Source organism: Ranitomeya imitator, chromosome 1 (genome assembly GCF_032444005.1).
Source record: "Ranitomeya imitator isolate aRanImi1 chromosome 1, aRanImi1.pri, whole genome shotgun sequence".
NCBI lineage: Eukaryota > Metazoa > Chordata > Amphibia > Anura > Dendrobatidae > Ranitomeya > Ranitomeya imitator.
In genome coordinates, this window is record NC_091282.1 from 838,715,754 (window position 1) to 838,736,897 (window position 21,144).

At 44.7% G+C, this 21,144-nt stretch overlaps 1 protein-coding gene across 20 annotated transcripts in view; it reads left to right on the forward strand.

Moving 5' to 3' along the window:
• ADGRL3 (adhesion G protein-coupled receptor L3) overlaps positions 1–21,144 on the forward strand; it is a 1,214,649-nt gene that overhangs the window by 846,145 nt on the left and 347,360 nt on the right. For all 20 annotated transcript variants that reach the window (XM_069740657.1, XM_069740660.1, XM_069740665.1 and 17 more), the window contains 2 exons: positions 3,753–3,844; positions 11,471–11,639. In XM_069740657.1, the coding sequence (XP_069596758.1) occupies positions 3,753–3,844; positions 11,471–11,639 (261 nt within the window). The remainder of the gene's footprint in view (positions 1–3,752; positions 3,845–11,470; positions 11,640–21,144) is intronic.

Here is a 21,144-nt window from a genome sequence, read left to right on the forward strand (position 1 = left end):
CTGGAGATTCGCTGGCACAAACCACACATCGCTCTCCTGCTTGATGGCATTCCAGAGCTCCTGCGCTGTGTGGCTTCGATTCCCCAAAGAAACTAATTTCGTTACGGCCTGTTGACGTTTGGCCACGGCTGTGCTCATGTCGTTCGTAACAGGTAAACGTTCACGGGTCCATGTGGAGGTGGACTGTGACGGCTCCTGCAGCGGTGATTCTGAGGAACTTGTGTATGAGGAGGAGTCAATGCGTACAGACTGGATTCCTGCAATCCTTGGAGTGGGCAGGACACGTCCTGTGCCACTCGCACGATCTGTACCCGGCTCAACAACATTAACCCAATGGGCAGTGAGGGAAAGGTATTGCCCCTGTCCATGTTGACTGGTCCACGCATCGGTGGTGAGGTGGACCTTGCTACTGACGGCGTTCAGTAGCGCGTGTTTTATGTGTCCCTCCACATGCTTGTGCAGGGCAGGGACGGGTTGCCTGCTGAAATAAAAGCGGCTGGGCACATTGTACTGTGGGACTGCCAATGCCATCAAGTTACGGAAGCTGTCAGTCTCCACCAGCCTGAATGAGAGCATTTCCAGTGACAGAACTTTAGCAATGCCTGCATTCAGAGCCTGTGCTCGGGGGTGGTTTGCCGAGAATGGCCGCCTTTTCTCCAATGCCTGTACTACCGATGGCTGTAGACTGGGCTGGGAGTGTGAGGATGACTGGGAACGTGGTGCTGTGGGTGGAATTACAGTGGGTCTCTGAACAACAGTGTCAGAGGTTCTTCCATGGCGATCCTGGAAGAAAGCCGAACCAGCTGTGTGTGAGCTGGAGGAAGAGGCAACACGAGCTGAAGAGGTGGTAGCTGCCGCTGTTGGTTGGCCTAGGTCTTCAGTGTGTTTTTGTAACTCCACCGCGTGCCTGTTCCGCACATGTTTCCACATATTTGTGGTATTGAGGTTGTTGACACTTTTCCCTCTTTTGACTTTCTGATTACACAGCTTGCATTTGACAAAGCAAATGTCATCTGCAACTGTGTCAAAAAAGGACCAGGCACTGCAAGTCTTGGGAGCCCCCTTTTTGGCTTTTGGAAGAGACAATCTCCTAACAGGTGCCAAAGTGGAGGCTACAGGCTCCGCAGTCTTCCCCCTCCCTCTCCCTCTTTGGCCCGTTTGGGGAATCTCTTCCTCAGAGCTGCTCCCACCACCTTCCTGTACCTCACGCCACGATGGGTCAAGGACCTCATCATCTACACTACCCTCTGCCACCAACTGCTCCTCCTGGGTAGTCTCGGCAGCACAGTACGCACCAGAAAGCGGCACCTGAGTCTCATCATCAGATGCGTACTGCGCTGTGGTGACCGGAGGCACCGGCCCACCCGCCTCTTCAGAGTCAGAGAGACAAGGCTGTTGGGCATCACTGCACACTGCCTCTTCTTCCATTTCTCCAATGCTGCTTGGCTGGCCCCCTGTTTCCAAGCCAAGAGATTCAGAGAACAGAAGTAGAGACGGCTCCTGTCCTGGGCTCTCTGACTTCCTGGCCAATTTGGCAGGTGGTGAAGAGACAGATGGCTGCTCTCCAGTGCTCTGTGCCTGAGAGGATGTGGCACTAATTGAAGTCGATGCGTTAGCTGCCATCTATCCGACAACGGCTTCAATTTGATCTTCACGCAGCAGCGGTGTACGGCGCTCTCCTACAAAGCTGCGCATGAAGGACTGTTCCCTGCTGAAACTGGGTGATGATGAGTCACCGGTGCCCGCAGCAGGCACAGAATCACCACATCCTCTCCCTGCTCCGCGCCCACGCCCACGTGCCTTACTCCCTGCCCTCTTCATCTTGGTTGACAGATAAAGATAAGCAGAAAAGTACTAAGGGCTTAGTGTGCTTATTCCTGAACAGCTCCTCCTAACAGGTATAAGAAACACTAATTTTCTAAAGTGTGGACTAGATTTTATTATGAGCTAATGTGGCCCACACAACTGTAAAGTGGTGTGTTTGGTGAACTTTACTTTTTTTTTGGGGGGGGGGTGGCAGATCTGACTACAGAGCGAGTTTCACTCACACGGAGACCGTGCAGACAGCCGTAAACGGCGCTGCAAGGCCCAAAAAAACTCCTCTATGTTATCCTATGTAGTGTTTTTCCACAACTTAGCTGGATACGGGTGGAAAGCCACTAATAGGAAATTTTTGAAAAAATGTGCACCAGGATGCACTATTAGCAAAAAAGGACAATGTATTTTACGGTATGAGTCAGTAACGCACCCTGAGCTGAATACAACCGAATGTGGCTGCACACAGACTACAGGGTGAGCTGCACTCACACGGAGACCGTGCAGACAGCTGCAAACGGCGTTGCAAGGCCCAAAAAACCTCCTCTATGTTATCCTATGTAGTGTTTTTCCACAATTTTGCTGGATACGGGTGGAAAGCCACTAATAGGAAATTTTTGAAAAAATGTGCAGCAGGCTGCACTATTAGCAAAAAAAGACAATGTATTTTATGGTATGAGGCAGTGATGCACCCTGAGCTGAATACAACCGGCTGTGGCTGCACACAGACTACAGGGCGAGCTGCACTCACACCGAGACCGTGCAGACAGCCGTAAACGGCGCTGCAAGGCCCAAAAAACCTCCTCTGTGTTATCCTATGTAGTGTTTTTCCACAATTTAGCTGGATACGGGTGGAAAGCCACTAATAGGAAATTTTTGAAAAAATGTGCAGCAGGCTGCACTATTAGCAAAAAAAGGACAATGGATAGAACAGTATGAGGCAGTGTGAACCACACTGAGCTGAATACAACCGGCTATGGCTGCACACAGACTACAGAGTGGGCTGCACTCACACACACAGAGACCTTGCAGAACACTGTTAAAACAGCGCTGCAAGGCAAAAGCAAGGTGAACACACAGCGGTTGCTAAATTAGCCTGGGAAAAGCGCAATGAAGCAATTTGCTATCTCAACTGGCCCTCAGTCAGAACACAGCGTCCTGTCCCTAACTGAATTCACAGCAGAGTGAGCGCAAAATGGCAGCAGCGTTTTTTATAGTGCATCATGACATCATTTCAGCAGCCAATCACAGCCTTGCCAGTAGTTACATGCCCACCATGCTGAACAGGATGTGCCCACACTTGCAATCATTCCTCATTGGCTGAATTCGTGCAGTTTGAATTCTGGGAACTTCCGATTCCGGTTTCCGATATGCGGTAAATATCAGAACTCGGTATCGGAATTCCGATACCGCAAATATCGGCCGATACCTGATACTTGCGGTATCGGAATGCTCAACACTAATGCTCAGTGTTCGCTCACTTCTAACAATGCTATAGTCCTTTGAACGTACAGTGACAGTGTACTCCCTCGCTGAGTCTAATGAGAAGTGACAAGCTAGTAGGAGAGCGCACTGTCAATATGCCTTGAAAAGGAGAGAACGTGACAAGCAGAGAGAGAGTAGAGATCAGCCCCCGAAATAGAAGTCACTGATGATGTTCCGTTTCAGAGTGGTGACGTCTGTGTCAGAAGCTGGGCTGGTCCTGCTCTGCTTGCCTGACAAATTTTTAATCGAAGTATATTACAAAAGTGATTATTTTTTCATTTAAATAGATTAAAATTTAAGATGAATTTCAACTTTGGGATTTATTTCCATTCATCAGTAGTGCTACAAGAGTTGCCTTACAATCATCTATCTACTGTATTAGGATAATGTTGTTCATAACTTGACTTTGGAGATTTTTTGTTAACATTTGGAATGTTTCTTTTCCCTTTCAGCTTAATGTAATTTTTCTTGGAATTGCGCTATTTAAAATGTTTCATCATACTGCCATAATGAAACCAGACACTGGTTGCCTTGACAATATCAGGTAAGTTGATCGCTAGTCAGTATTTATGTCTTTTTTTAGTTATTTTATTTTATTTCATCATTCCTGATTATATTGCCTATCTTTAGTGCTAAGCTGAACAACACACTATTAATGCACCTACTGCAGTTTTAATGTTTGGATATTTTCAAGGAATGGGGGAATCACACACATCTCCCGGCTGGTACCAATTTGTCAGGGGAACACAGTCGGCCGGCCCCAATCATCAGGACAATTACGCAATTGACTGATGAGTGATGGTTGAGGCAACGGCTGTTTTCACCAATAGGCCAGGTATTGGGGAACTCACAGTGAGGATACACGTCCAATTCCAACGCATGGAAGAGATACATATATATATATATATACAGTATACTGTATATATATATATATATATATATATATATATATATATATATATATACATATATATAAATACCCCTGAATAGTCACTGCCAACTCCACAATAGCAAAATGAACTATCTGCCATCACCAATTGTTTATTCAGGATGATTGGGCACAAGTTACAGATACCGTATTGCTTAAGGGGTGCAGTTTATGGAACAAGAGGAACTAAGTTATTAAATTTTTATATATTTAATCCAAAAAGTAGGCAGTGTTTATAAAAATAAACAAAGATATTACAGAATGGACAAAGCAATGCATTATAAACAATTGCATAAAATAAAAATTATAAACAGATGAAATGTACTAAACCTGATGTTACAGGGTTGGCTCTGTCTTTTATGAAGGGAAGCTGCTCGGTTTTTGGGCTAATGGTACAGAATCACATCACATTGTGTCTTCCAGGAGTGACAATGATCATAGTTTGGTGTTTTCTTTTATCAACACAAGACACGCCCACAAACCTCCTCTCCGGTGACTCATGACATGGCTGGTCATGGGATGTGGCTGGTCTTCAGAAAAATATGGGATTCCCCAATTCCACGATATCTTTGTCCCTGGAGGTTCCAGGCGTGAGATATCAACATCATATTTCCTATCATGATTTCGCCTTTCTATAGATAGGAAACATGGCATGGATAGCATCAACCATATTATTAGTCTGGTATTATTTGTCTGATATTAGTCTGGACGCGCTGCCGCAACCACCTAACAACGCAAGACAATGTGCTATGTTCACCATGACGTCAAAAATATACCTTTCATAACTGTAGGACCCTTGCTGTTCATAAAAAACAATATTAATAACTGGAATAAAACAATGGAGCCCATAATAATTTGTTTGTTCTTTGCTCAAGCTGAGGCTAGTGGTGATAGGCTATTTCTACCTGCCATAAATCTATTGTATCCCAAAATTCCTCTGTCAGACCTGCCTGGTCTCCGATCCATCAAATAATCCTTTTTAATTACCTGTTCACATCATTTGGTGCCCTTGCATTGGGGTCTTCTGGAGGTAATAGTCTTTCTTCAATATTCACTATCCAGTATGAAATGGCTTATAGATATTACCATTACATTTTATAGCAGATATATTCACGTGCAACAGATTTGTTGCAGAGATTTCCACAACTATCCTATTCCGATGATTTTGGTTTGGGTTTGCAGTAATTGATACAGCTACTGCAGAAAGACATACACACCCAAGCCACATACAATAAATGATCAAGGCGTGTGTTATGTATTATAATTATCCACTGCAATCAGTATAATGATTTATTCAGACCTTATATTGACTAATGGACCAAGTTTCATTCAGACTTTATATTGACAAGTGACAAAGAGTAACTATCACAAAGAATTGCAAGTAATGATACAAACTATTGACCAAAATATGAGTGTATTCTCTGGTGCTGAATAGCGTTTGCCAAAGATAACAGCCAGCAGGGTCACGCAGCTCCCACCGCTGCCACTAATTGTCAAACATTACAGCCATGGTGATCCCTCTGCAGCTTCCAATCGTCAGGACAAATACTCAATTGTCTGACAAGTGATGGACGAGACCGCGGCGCTACTTCCAATACTAGGCTTGTTATTGGAGAACTAACAGTGAACGTATGCTATATATATACATATATATATACATATATATATATACACCTCCAATTCCAACTCATCGAATATACACTACTAGGGTTGAGCGACTTTTAGTTTTTTAGGGTCGAGTCAGGTTTCGCGAAACCCGACTATCTCAAAAGTCGAGTCGAGTGGAATCGGCCGATTATCGCGAAAAGTCGGGGATCGACCGAAACATGAAACCCAATGCAAGTCAATGGGGGAGCATAGTCGGCAGTGAGTGGAGGCCAGGAAAACATGTACAGTGCCCATTTTATTGGCAAAAACATACATTCTTGTTACTGAAGCTTGTCAATCTTAATTTACCTTATAATAATAGTAAGGCATTGGAAATTGGGGGTCATTTGGCTAAAGTTGTGGGGGGTAGGGCTGGTTCAAGTATTTAGTGGGCCCAGGAAATCTGGACCACGTCACGGCAGTGGAGCAGGGAGAGGTAAGTATTTCAACTTTGCAAGTGCTGTGATCCTGAGCAAGCAGGGGGGGCCCACTCGTTGGCATTGGCACTGGCACAGGGCCCCTCAACCTACGGTGGTGTGTTTGCACGGCGGGGGCGCCTCCCACCGGCAGCGACACTTTTGCGTACTATGAGGGGCCCTATGCTAGTGACGTCGCCAACGAGTATTCCTCCCCCCACCTGATGAAGGAACCTGCACTTTCATCTGCACCTTCCTCTTTGTCCCCGTGTAAGGTGGTATGGTATGCGGGAAGGGGAACCTGACTTTCAGCAGGGTCACAATCTTGCTGTGTAGCGTGCACAGGGAATGTTGCGTTATGGGTCAATGTACCAGCAGACTCATCTATCACTGGCTGGGCAATGGGCAGGATGAGGAGGAAACACAGATATAGGCCCAAAGAATAAAGTGGGCTAAATGCAGTTCAAAATTGGTAACAGGACTAACCAGGGGGCATTGCTTTGTTCAGTGGAGTACAACTGTAATGAGAGGCTGACACAGTGAGTAGGCCCAAATCAGTAAGTAGGCTAAATGCAGTTCAAAATTGGTAACAGAAGTAAACAGGCGGCACTGGTTTGTTCAGTGGAGGAGAACATCAAGGAGCGGCAGACACCGATCGTAGGCCCCAACCCAACTAGTAGGCCAAATGCAGTCTAACATTAACAACTACTTAACGAGAGCCTGAAAATGGAATTTCAGGACAGGAAACCAGGAGAACAGCAAGGAGCGGCAGACACTGTTAGTAGGCCCCAACCCAACTAGTAGGCCAAATGCAGTTGTTCCATTTAACAACTATTTAACAAGAGCCTGAAGATAGAAGCTCAGGAAAGGCAACCAGGAGAACACCTTGGAGAGGCAGACACTGTTAGAGGGCCCAAACCAAACTAGTAGCCCCACTGCAGTTTTAAAATTCCGATAGGCTGAAAACCTGATAATTGCAGGTCATTTTTTTTAAAGAGGACAGCTGTATTGAGTGGCGCCGCCAGACACTGCAAGTAGGCCTTACACCACAAAGTTGGCTCGACGCAGGTTTAAAAAAGGTTACATGGGTACACAGTCTTCATTGGTATGCTCAGTGGAGGACAATTGGAAGGAGGGACCGCAGAAAGACTTAGTAGGCCTAAAATAACAAAATAGGCTCTATGCAGCTTCGATTATGTGGCAACCTGGAGAACACCTTGGAGTGGGAGACACCGTCTCTACAAGCCAGACCCAACTTGTAGGCCTAATGCAGTGTTATTTCAACAACTACTTAACGAGAGCTAGAAGATAGAAGCTATGGAGAGGCAACCTGGAGAACACCTTGGAGCGGGAGACACCGTCTCTACAACCCAGACCCAACTTGTAGGCCTAATGCAGTGTTGTTTCAACAACTACTTAACAAGAGCATGAAGATTGAAGCTATGGAGAGGCAACTTGGAGAACACCTTGGAGCGGGAGACACCGTCTCTACAACCCAGACCCAACTTGTAGGCCTAATGCATTGTTGTTTTAACAACTACTTAACAAGAGCATGAAGATTGAAGCTATGGAGAGGCAACCTGGAGAACACCTTGGAGCGGGAGACACCGTCTCTACAACCCAGACCCAACTTGTAGGCCTAATGCAGTGTTGTTTCAACAACTACTTAACAAGAGCATGAAGATTGAAGCTATGGAGAGGCAACCTGGAGAACACCTTGGAGCGGGAGACACCATCTCTACAACCCAGACCAAACTTGTATGCCTAATGCAGTGTTGTTTCAACAACTACTTAACGAGAGCTAGAAGATAGAAGCTATGGAGAGGCAACCTGGAGAACACCTTGGAGCGGGAGACACCGTCTCTACAACCCAGACCCAACTTGTAGGCCTAATGCAGTGTTGTTTCAACAACTACTTAACGAGAGCTAGAAGATAGAAGCTATGGAGAGGCAACCTGGAGAACACCATGGAGAGGCAACCTGGAGAACACCTTGGAGCGGCAGACACCGTCTCTACAACCCAGACCCAACTTGTAGGCCTAATGCAGTGTTGTTTCAACAACTACTTAACAAGAGCATGAAGATTGAAGCTATGGAGAGGCAACCTGGAGAATACCTTGGAGCGGGAAACACCATCTCTACAACCCAGACCCAACTTGTAGGCCTAATGCAGTGTTGTTTCAACAACTACTTAACAAGAGCATGAAGATTGAAGCTATGGAGAGGCAACCTGGAGAACACCCTGGAGCGGGAGACACCGTCTCTACAACCCAGACCCAACTTGTAGGCCTAATGCAGTGTTGTTTCAACAACTACTTAACAAGAGCATGAAGATTGAAGCTATGGAGAGGCAACCTGGAGAACACCTTGGAGTGGGAGACACCGTCTCTACAACCCAGACCCAACTTGTAGGCCTAATGCAGTGCTGTTTCAACAACTACTTAACGAGAGCTAGAAGATAGAAGCTATGGAGAGGCAACCTGGAGAATACCATGGAGAGGCAACCTGGAGAACACCTTGGAGCGGCAGACACCGTCTCTACAACCCAGACCCAACTTGTAGGCCTAATGCAGTGTTGTTTCAACAGCTACTTAACAAGAGCATGAAGATTGAAGCTACGAAGAGGCAACCTGGAGAACACCTTAGAGCGGGAAACACCGTCTCTACAACCCAGACCCAACTTGTAGGCCTAATGCAGTGTTGTTTCAACAACTACTTAACAAGAACATGAAGATTGAAGCTATGGAGAGGCAACCTGGAGAAAACCTTGGAGCGGCAGACATCGTCTCTACAACCCAGACCCAACTTGTAGGCCTAATGCAGTGTTGTTTCAACAATTACTTAACAAGAGCTTCAAGATAGAAGCGAAGGAGAGGCAACAGAGAGAACACCTTGGAGCGGAAGACTCAGTATGTAGATCACAACGAAACTTGTGGCCCCAATGCAGTTTTATAATTCTGACAAGCTGAAAATCCACCATTTTTTTTTTTTAGAGGAGGGCAGCTGTATTAAGTGGCGCAGACAGACACTGCTAGTAGGCCTTACACCACAAAGTAGGCTCACTGCAGGATGGCAAAAAGTTACATGGGTACACGGTCGGCATTGGTGTGCTCAGCGGAGGACAAATGGAAGGAGGGACCGCAGACAGACTTAGTAGGCCTAAAATAAAAAAATTAGCCTCAAAGCAGTTTCAATTATCTTGCAGGGGTACACAGGCAGCATTGGTGTGTTCAGCGGAGGACAATTGGAAGGAGGGACCGCAGACAGACTTAGTAGGCCTAAAATAAAAAAATTAGGCTCAAAGCAGTTTGAATTATCTTGCAGAGGTACACAGGCAGCATTGGTGTGGTCAGCGGAGGACGATTGGAAGGAGTGTCTGACACAGTTAGTACTCCCAAAAAATAAATAGATGTTAATGTCTCACAAAACAACAAAACCAAAAAACAAAAGGGTGGCATACTTAGGTACAGGGGTGGGCTCCTCTGCTGAGTTTCAAACATAGTAATTTGGCGCTACGTATTTACTGGTGTCAATATAGGACACTGGCCCTGACTATTTTAACTAGCATCATACATGTCAACAAATTGATATTGTCAGTGCCAGGCATTGAAGAATGTCAGCGCATAGACTAAACATTGGTGGAGCTGTGAGAGATAATTTTGCAAGTGGTAGAGCACTGTCTGAGCTGGGGGGGAACTCTCTTGTGGCCGGCGGTACAGGCCCAGGGCCCCTCATGTTACAACAGTGTGTCTGACGTTGGGTGCACGCCACCACCGCCAGAGACACTTTGCAAACATTACATGAAGCCCGCAGACCATTCCATCAAAGTCAGCATTCCAAAACATCACTACTTCCCTTCGAGCTCTGCCATGCACCCAAACAGTAGTCCCCCCCACAACATACTCAGGACAAATTGCACAACAACTTTTATGGTCCAATTTCTCCTGTTACCCTTGTGAAAGTAAAAATTTGGGGGTGAAAAGATCATTTTTGTTGAAAAAATATGATTTTTTATTTTCACGGCTCTACGTCATAAACTTCTGTGAAGCACTTTGGGGTTCATAGTGCTCACCACACGTCTAGATAAGCTCCTTGTAGGATAATTTTCCAAAATGGGGTCACTTTTGGGGATTTTTTACTGTTTAGGTACATAAGGGGCTCTGCAAATGCAACATGACGCTCGCAGACCATTCCATCGAAGTCTGAATTTTAAAACGTCACTACTTCCCTTCCGAGCCCTGTGTGCCCAAACAGTGCCTCCCCCCCACATATGGGGTATTGGCATACTCAGGACAAACTGCACAACAACTTTTGGGGTCCAATTTCTCCTGTTACCCTTGTGAAAGTAAAAAATTGTGGGCTAAAAAATCATTTTTGAGGAAAAAAATTATTTTTTATTTTCACGGCTCTACGTTATAGACTTCTGTGACGCACTTGGGGGTTCAAAGTGCACACCATAGATAAGTTCCTTAAGGGGTCTAGTTTCAAAAATGGTGTCACTTGTGTGGAGTTTCCAATGTTTAGGCACATTAGTGGCTCTCAAAATGCAACATGGCGTCCTATCTCAATTACAGCCAATTCTGGGTTGAAAAAGTCAAATGGCACTGCTTCACTTCCTGTGAAAAACATAAAGGGTTAATAAAATTCTTGAATGTGGTTTTGATCACCTTCAGGGGTGTAGTTTTTAGAATGGTGTCACTTTTTGGTATTTTCTGTCATGAACACCCCTCAAAGGGACTTTAAATGTGAGATGGTCCCTAAAAAAATGGTTTTGTAAATTTTGCAGCATCAGAGGGGTCCACACTGACACTCCACCATGCGTTTTGCATCCGCTTCGTCAGGGGGCGCCCCCTGACGAAGCCGACATGAAACGCGCGTTGGGGCTACAGTGTGGACCCCTCTGAATAGTGTGATGAGAGGAATGATTCTACTCCACATACTCTTTATATCTGGCTGTTGCCAAAGCTAGTAAGACCTGATGAGTATGGGTGGCAGGAGGCAGACCTCAGTGATTTGATATTGATGACCTATCCACAGGATAGACCATCAACATACCTGTAATGAAAAACTCCATTAAAACAATTAGTGTATAATGTATGTTATTTGAAGCTTTTTGTTTTATTTTTGAAATATGTGATATAACAAAAATTAACATTTTATTTGTTATATTCTTTTTCAGATCATGGGTAATAGGTGCAATAGCCCTCCTTTGCTTGCTGGGGTTGACTTGGGCTTTCGGACTTATGTATATAAATGAAAGTACAGTCATCATGGCATATTTGTTCACTGTTTTCAACTGTCTTCAGGGAATGTTCATATTCATTTTCCACTGCGTACTTCAAAAGAAGGTAAATTAAGCATTTATTTAATTCTTACCCTATGTTTCTTTTAATTATTTTCACTATGTAATAATTAGCAGATCTGTCACCAGATTTTACAACTCAAATGGCATAATTTATTAAATAAATCTGTTAGACCTGATGAGTCTGGTGTGCTAACCTTGGGTTGTATTTTCAGAAACAAATTATTAACCATCCATTCAGGAATGTATCTCCGATCTTTGTCCAGCTACCCTGATTGACAGCTCCTCAGTATCCTGCTTCCTTGCTGCGGCTGAAATCTCATATTGCTCAATACAAGCTGCAGCTTGTCAGTTAGTATCGGTGGCCGGAGAGTGAATACATTAAACCTCTTGAGTTCTTTTACTCTTTAAATAGGTTCATAAAATATACATTTTAATTTTAGGATTATAGAGCCACACTAGCAAAAGTACACCAACCTCATCAAGGACTATGTTTAGATAAGGCAGGCATTATGAAAACAATTATCTCTGCTAAAAGAAAGTGGATATCTATTTGCCATGGGGATTCTTTAGTGGCGCGTTACAGAATGTACATAAATGTTGCACTTACAGTACTTGAACTTCAAGATCAATTAGACTAAATCCACCTTGTAGCTGGAGCCCATGTGTAAAGAGAAAATATTTCCCCAACTTCCAAGACTACTGTCTTTGTCCTGTTGCTTTGAGTGTAATGACCTTGGAGCCTTCTCTTGAGTTTCTTCTCCAAATGCTGTAATACCTATTGAAATGTATAATAATTGAAAAGTTGAAATACAAGTAAGAGCTATGGATCAACACAAGAGCTGTGACTCAATTTCAAAAAAGGAATAGATTAATAAAACAACACCTCCAATAGTTGAACCAAGTTACTTACGGTTGATCACTTCTTCTGCATCAACGTTTCAGAATTTAGTCACTCTGTCCACTTCTCAACATCCATTGTCGTCGGGTGCCTCCTTAATCGGCAAGCTATAGAGCTTACTAAAGAAGCTGCATCAGGAACCCGGATACCTGGATTGCTCCCGATAATCAGCTGTTATGAGTCGAAGCTGCATGTGTCACAGCTGTGTGACAGTCACAACACACAGGCTCTCCATGTACGTGTTGTGACTGTCACACAGCCGCAAAACATGCAGCTGCGGCTCAGAACAGCTGATTATCGGGAGCGCTCCAGGTATCCGGGTTTCCAATGCACCTTCTTCGGTAAGTGCTATAGCTTGGCCAATATGGAAGGAGCTGGCGATGTTCGACGATGTACTACAACACAAAACAACTGTTCAGCACATTTCACTATCTCCTCCGCCCACCACTGCCAGCTCCAACTCCCCTAATCTCTTCTTAGGACTTTGCCACCTACTTCAAAAACAAGATCGACCAAACAAGGCAAACGTTTACTTTTCCACCACCCCAACCACTCCATATACCAGACCTCTGCCCTTCCCCAATAACTTCCCTCTCCAACATCACTGAAGGAGAACTTACTTGCCTCCTTTCCAAATTACACCTCACCACCTGTGCACTTGACCCCATCCCTTCCCACTTGCTCCCCTGTTATGATCTGGTGGCCTAGGAGCAGCATGTGGCGTACTCTGGAGAAGGTGGTACCTGTACTGACCGCAGACCCTGAACTTAGGAGCGCAACTAGAAATAGCCGTGGGATGTACCTAACACTCCCTAGACACCTCGACACAGCCTAAGGACTAACTTCCCCTAAAGATAGAAACGGAAAACTATCTTGCCTCAGAGAAAATCCCCAAAGGATAGACAGCCCCCCACAAATATTGACTGTGAGAGGACAGGGAAATGACAAACGCAGACTGAAATCAGGATTAGCAAAGGAGGCCTTACTAGCTAAAAAGAAAGAATAGGACAGAGAACTATGCGGTCAGTATTAAAACACTAGAAAATATCCACCACAGAAAATACAAAACTCCACATCTGACTAAAGACATGGAGGGTATATCTGCATCTCCAGAGATACCGCTTGGCTGCAAAAAATCCTTTCACAGACAAGCTGGACAAGACAAAACATGAAAATGCACTGAACTATAAGGCCCACAGCATGTGGACAGCAGAAACAAAGCCAGGACTTATCTTTGTTGGAAAGCACAGCAAACAGGAGAGACCAGTAAGGGATGTGAATCCTCCAAAAACAATGGACAACTGGCACTGACTAAAGGATCAAGCAGGACTAAATAGCTGAGTCCAAATTGCCAAAAGTGAACACACCTGATAAATGCTGCGATCCAGAGATAGCAGCACCACCACTCATAACCACCGGAGGGAGCCCAAGAGCAGAATTCACAACACTCCCCAACCTCATTAACACGCTCATTCCAGCCCTAACCCATCTCTTAAACCTATCGCTATCTTCTGTTACTTTTCCCTCTGCTTTCAAACATGCCACCATCACACCCATCCTCAAAAAAGCTAACCTTGACCCAACCGCTATGCCCAGCTATCGCCCCATATCACTGCTCCCATTTGCTTCCAAACTCCTTGAGCAGCATGTCCATGGTCAACTTTCCTCCCACCTCTCATCAAACTCTCTCCTTAACAACCTCCAATCTGGATTCCGCCCCCACCACTCCACCGAAACTGCTCTGACCAAAATTACTAATAACTTACTCACAGCCAAAGCTAACAGACAGTTCTCCATCCTCCTCCTTCTCGATCTGTCCTCTGCTTTCGACACAGTCAAAGGCCTTGCTCTGTCCTGGATTGCCTCATACCTTTCGACCGCACATTTAGCGTTTCCCATTTACACACTACCTCCTCACCCCGCCCCCTCTCTGTTGGAGTCCCTCAAGGCTCTGTCCTAGGGCCTCTACTTTTTTCCATCTATACCCTTGGCCTAGGACAACTCATAAAGTCCCATGGCTTCCAGTACCACCTATATGCGGACGACACTCAGATCTACCTCTCTGGCTCAGATGTCACCTCTCTTCTGTCCAGAATCCCGGAGTGTCTGTCAGGCATATCCTCCTTCTTCAGCTCTCGCTTCCTAAAACTCAATGCAGACAAAACCGAACTCATCATCTTTCCCCCATCTCGTGTATCCCCCCTACCTGAACTATCTATTATAGTAAACGGCATCATGCTCTCTCCCGCACCTGAAATCCGCTGCCTTGGCGTAACTCTCGATTCTGCCCTGTCCTTCAAACAGCACGTCCAAACCCTTGCCACCTCTTGTCGCCTCCAACTCAAAAATATTGCCAGAATCCGTCCCTTCCTCAGCCGGCAATCTACTAAAACTCTTGTGCATGCCCTCATCATCTCCCGCCTCGATTACTGTAACACCCTTCTCTGTGGCCTCCCCGCTAACTCCCTTGCACCACTCCAGTCTGTCCTCAACTCTGCTGCTCGGCTAATCCACCTCTCTCCTTGCTACTCCCCTGCTTCACCCCTCTGCAAATCCCTCCACTGGCTCCCAATTCCTCAACGAATCCAGTTCAAACTACTAACACTGATCTACAAAGCCATCTACAACCTGTCCCCTCCCTATATCTCTGAACTAATCTCCCACTATCTTCCCTCATGTAATCTTCGATCCTCCCAAGACCTCCTACTCTCCTCGACACTTATTCGTTCCTCACACAACCACCTCCAAGATTTCTCCCGAATATCCCCCATCCTCTGGAATTCCATGCCTCAACACATCCGATTATCCAGCACCCTCGGATCCTTCAGACAGAACCTGAAAACCCATCTCTTCAGGAAATCCTACAGCCTGCAATAACCATTCTGCCACCTCACCAACCACCCGAGCTGCCGCCACGTCACCGACCACCCGAGCTGCCGCCATGTCACCGACCACCCGAGCTGCCGCCACAACCACCCGAGCTGCTGCCACGACCACCCGAGCTACCACCTCACCACCACCAGTGCTGCAGCACACCAATCTCCTGTCTCTTCCCCACTATCCTGAAGAATGTAAGTTCGCAAGGACAGGGTCCTCTCCCCTCCTCTCCCCTCTGTACCAGTCTGTCACTGTAAATTTGTTTACTGTTAACGATATCTATAACCCTGTATGTAACCCCTTTTCACATGTACAGCACCATGGAATAAATAATAATGTTCGCTCATCTCTGCCATGATCCAGGTCGGGGTTTGCTTCTCTCTTCTCTTTCCCCGGTCTGGTCATGAAGGGGTTAACTGTGCATAGTATAACAAAATGTTCTGTGCATTTTCTCTCATAGCAGCTCATGAAAATGAAAAAATTGAGGCTAAAGCAACATTTTAACCCTTTCTGCCATCCGACATACTATTCCGTCCATGTGACCTGGGACTTAATCCCCTTAGACGGAATAGTACGTCACGTGCGATCAGCCGCGCTCACGGGGGAGCGTGGCCAATCGCGGCCGGGTGTCAGCTGATTCTCACAGCTGACACCCGGCACTTTAACCACCAGAACACTGCAATTAAACAAGATCACAGCGTTCCGGTGGCATAGAGAAGCATCGCGCAGGTAGGGGGCTCCCTGCGTGCTTCCCTCAGACCATTGCGTTGTTGTGAGGTTCTCCCTGCCTGCAGACCCCCGGATCCAAGATGGCCATGGGGTCCTTCCGGGTCCTGCAGGGAAGTGGCTTCACAGTGACTGCTGAGAGCAGGCATCGGCAAGCCTTCTTCACTGCCTGTCAGATCGCTGATCTGACACAGTGCTATGCAAAGTGTCAGATCAGTGATCTGACTTTATACAGTGATGTCCCACCCTGGGACAATGTAAAAAAAAAATAATATTCTACTGTGTAAAAATATTTTTTTTAAATTCCTAAATAAAGAAAAAAAATTATTGTTCCAATAAATACATTTCTTTATGTTAATAAAAACGAACAATAAAAGTACACATATTTATTATCGCCACGTCCGTAACAACCCGACCTATAAGACTGTGCCACTAGTTAACCCCTTCTTTGAACACCGTAAAATAATAAATGAAAAACGAGGCAAAGAACAATGCTTTATCATCATACCGCCAAACAAAAAGTGGAATAATACGTGATCAAAAAAGACTCATATAAATAAACATGGTACCGCTTAAAACGTCATCTTGTCCCCCAAAAAATGAGCCGCCATACATCATCATCAGCGAAAAAATAAAAAAGTTATAGCTCTCAGAATAAAGCGATGCAAAAACAATTATTTTTTATACGAAATAGTTTTTATTGTATAAAAGCGCCAAAACATAAAAAGATATAAAAGAGGTATCGCTGTAATCGTACTGACCCGAAAAATAAAACTGCCTACATATTTTACCACATGCGGAAAGGTATAAACGCCCCACCCAATAGAAATTCATGAATTGCTGGTCCCAAAAATTGTAATAATAAGCGATCAAAAAATGTCATGTGCCCAAAAATAGTACCAATAAAAATGTCAACTAGGCCCGCAAAAACAAGATCTCACAAGACTCTGTGGGCCAAAATATGCAAAAATGATAGATCTCAAAATGTGGTAATGCAAAAACTATTTTTTGCAATAAAAAGCATCTTTTAGCGTGTGACAGCTGCCAGACATAATAACCCGATATAAAACCTGCTATAAATAGTAAATCAAACCCTTCTGTATCACCCCCTAGTTAAGGAAAAATAATTAAAAAAAATGTATTTATTTCCATTTTCCCATTAGGGCTAGTGTTAGGGCTAACGTTAGGGTTAGAGTTGGGGCTAGAGTTAGGGTTAGGGTTGAGGCTAAAGTTAGGGTTAGGGTTGGAGCTAAAGTTAGGGTTGGGGCTAAAGTTAGGGTTACGGTTTGAATTAGGGTTGGGATTATGTTTAAGGTTGGGATTAGGGTTAGAGGTGTGTCAGGGTTAGGGTTGTGGTTAGGGTTGTGATGAGGGTTAAGGGTATGTTCCGGTTAGGTGTGTGGTTAGGGTTATGGTTGGGGTTAGGATTAGGGTAAGGAGTGTGTTGTGGTTAGGGCTGTGTTGGGCTTAGGGTTGTGGTTAGGGTTGTGATGAGGGTTAAGGGTGTGTTCGGGTTAGGGGTGTGGTTAGGGTTATGGTTAGGGTTGGGATTAGGGTTGGCGTGTGTTGGGGTTAGGGGTGGAGTTAGAATGGGGGGTTTCCACTGTTTAGGCACAACAGGGGCTCTCCAAAAGCGACATGGCGCCCGATCTCAGTTCCAGCCAATTCTGTGTTGAAAAAGTCAAACAGTGCTCCTTCCCTTCTGAGCTCTGCCGTGCCCCCAAACAGTGGTTTACCCCCACATATGAGGTATCAGCGTTCTCCGGACAAATTAGACAACAACTTTTGCTGTCAAATTTCTCCTGTTATCCTTGTGAAAATAAAAATTTGGGGGCTAAAAAATCTGCATTATAAACCTCAGTGAAACACTTGGGGGTTTAAAGTTCTCACAATACATCTAGATAAGTTCCTTGGGGGTCTAATTTCCAAAATGATGCCAATTGTGGGGGGCTTCTACTGTTTAGGCACATCAGTGGCTCTGCAAACTCAACATGATGCCCGCAGACCATTCCAAAAAGTCTGTATTCCAAAACGTCACTACTTCCCTTCCAAGCCGCAACGTGTGCCCAAACAGTAGTTTTCTCCCACATATGGGGTATCAGAGTACTCAGGACAATTTGCACAACAACTTTTGTGGTCCAATTTCTCCTGTTGCCCTTGTGAAAATACAAAATTGGGGCTAAATTTCATTTTTGTGGAAAATAAAATCATTTTATTTTCACGGCTCTGCGTTATAAACTTTAGTGAGAACCTTTGGGGTTCAAAGTTCTCACAACACATCTAGATAAGTTCCTTGGGGGTCTAGTTTCAAATATGGGGTCACTTGTGGGGGGTTTCTACTGTTTAGGTACATCAGGGGCTCTGCTAACGCAGCATGATGCCCGCAGACCATTCCACCCTTGGGGGTTAAGGGATTAATTGAAAAAAATATTTTTTTCTTTTTTTTTTCTGTTAAGCACCTGAATGGTTAACAATGGTCTTGAATGTGGTTTTTAATGCTACAAACGTTGCTCTTTTTAAAATTATATCAGTTTTGCGGGGGTTTCTGACACATGGGTTCCTCAAAAAATTAGATTTTGTACATTTTGGTGACAAAAATAAAAATTGCTGCTAAACTTTTAACATCCTAACTAAGGTAATGTGCTCTGTGATACTTGGATATCACTCGAGTATCTGGGTGTCCGTATGTGCTCGGCAACACACAATGTTCAACATGTTAAATGCCTGTTAAACAATAAGCATGCGGGGATTGCCTGCACCTCACTATAATGTGTAGCCATCTTGGTAGTGGCATTACTGTGATTGGCTAGACATATGACATCATCAGAGGTGATAGAAGGAGAGGCACAGCCAGGCTCGGCACACTGTCACCATTGCACAGCTCTGTGACAGTTCTAATTGGAGGTAGAGAGAGTGCTTGTCCAGGTGTGTGTTTGCACAGTTTAGTGAATCAGCGCCCTGTAGCATTGATACTGATACTGAAGCTAAACCATCATACTAACAGTCTTTATAAGGGCTAATTTTGTGCTTTGATGTTTGTATCAGATACAATCTGCATTTAGCCTAGGGAGGGAGAGAGTGTTGCAGGAGCAGAGAGAGAGGCTAAATACTGTCTTTAGGCAGATACATTCTGCATTTAGCCTAGGGAGGGACAGAGAGTTGCAAAATCAGGGAGAGTGCCTGAATACAGTCTCTAGGCAGAGATTAGGACTTTGCAGTCAGTTGCTAAATATATAGCTGTGGCAGTTGACCACGTTTTTTTGGAGAGTGAAAAAATTAACTTTATTGTCATAGAGTATTAGATGCTTTGTGGTAAATTTATGCTTTATATAACACTCCAGTAAAGCATTGAAACATTTTTCTGGATTCAATTACTCAACCATGGAGTATTACTTGCTTTGCAGTACATTTCTGTGAAATATAACACTTCTAAAAAGTGTTCACACATTTTTCTGCATTCAATTACTCATCCATATACTGTTTACTGCTCTGTGGCACATTTCTGTGTTATATACCAGTCCAAAAAAGCATTGCAATTTTTTTTCTGTATTCAATTACTCATCCATGTATTATTACTTGCTCTGTGGTACATTTGGGTGGCATATAACACTCAAAACAGTATTCAAAAATATTACTGAATTCAATTTGTCATCCATAAAATATTACTTTCTTTCTGTTGCATTTCATTGTTATGTAACACTCCAAAAAAGCGTTGAAAAATCTTTCTGGATTCAATTAGTCATCCATAGAGTATTACATGCTTTCTGTTACATGTCGGTGGTATATAACATTCCCCATATAGATATTCCTGTAGATCTGTTGACAATTAAGGTACCGTCACACTAGACGATTTCGCTAGCGATCCGTGACGTTGCAGCGTCCTGGCTAGCGATATCGTCCAGTGTGACAGGCAGCAGCGATCAGGCCCCTGCTGTGATGTCGCTGGTCGGGGAAGAAAGGCCAGAACTTTATTTCGTCGCTGGCTCTCCCGCTGACATCGCTGAATCGGCGTGTGTGACACCGATTCAGCGATGTCTTCGCGGTTACTAAGCGCAGGGCCGCTCTTAGTAACCCGATGTTTACCCTGGTTACCATCGTTAAAGTAAAAAAACAACCACTACATACTTACCTACCGCTGTCTGTCCCCGGCGCTCTGCTTCTCTGGTCTGGCTGTGAGCGCCGGGCAGCCGGAAAGCAGAGCGGTGACGTCACCGCTCTGCTTTCCGGCCGCTGTGCTCACAGCCAGACCAGAGAAGCAGAGCGCCGAGGACAGACAGCGGTAGGTAAGTATGTAGTGGTTGTTTTTTTTTTACTTTAACGATGGTAACCAGGGTAAACATCGGGTTACTAAGCGCGGCCCTGCGCTTAGTAACCCGTTGTTTACCCTGGTTACCGGCATCGTTGGTCGCTGGAGAGGTGTCTGTGTGACAGCTCTCCAGCGACCAAACAGCGATGCTGCAGCGATCCGGATCGTTGTCGGTATCGCTGCAGCGTCGCTTAGTGTGACGGTACCTTTATTTTGCTTTCCCGGTGACTCACAATCCAGAAATGTCAGTGGCTGAATGAAAGATGCAAGAGTCTGTCTAGATCCCAGAAACTCACTTAGCTTTTATGCACACACACTGATTATAAGCAAACAGGTCCCAGGTGAGGATGTCACCTGTAATAGCCATTCAAACCCATTTGTGTCAACTGCTGTGCATGTTATCAGGCTAAAATCACCAAGGTATGTTTACTTTTGATCAGGGTCATTTGGATGTTTTGGGTTGTCATTATGATTTAAAAAGATAAAACACAGTAGTTTGACAATACATGGCTTCAGCCAAACACTAACCATGAGTAGAGAAAAAGTTTTGGTGTTATCATTCATATTCTCTGAAAAAAGGCCAAGAAAAATTCTGCTGGGGTATGTAAACTTTTGAGCACAACTGTAGTTTCCTGTCCCACTTTGCAGTGTGTCACAGTACACCACTTCTGAAGCCAGAGCATTACGAACAGGTAGTCATTTGAATAGCAGATAATGCTTCCAGCATGCTTGGCAGCACCA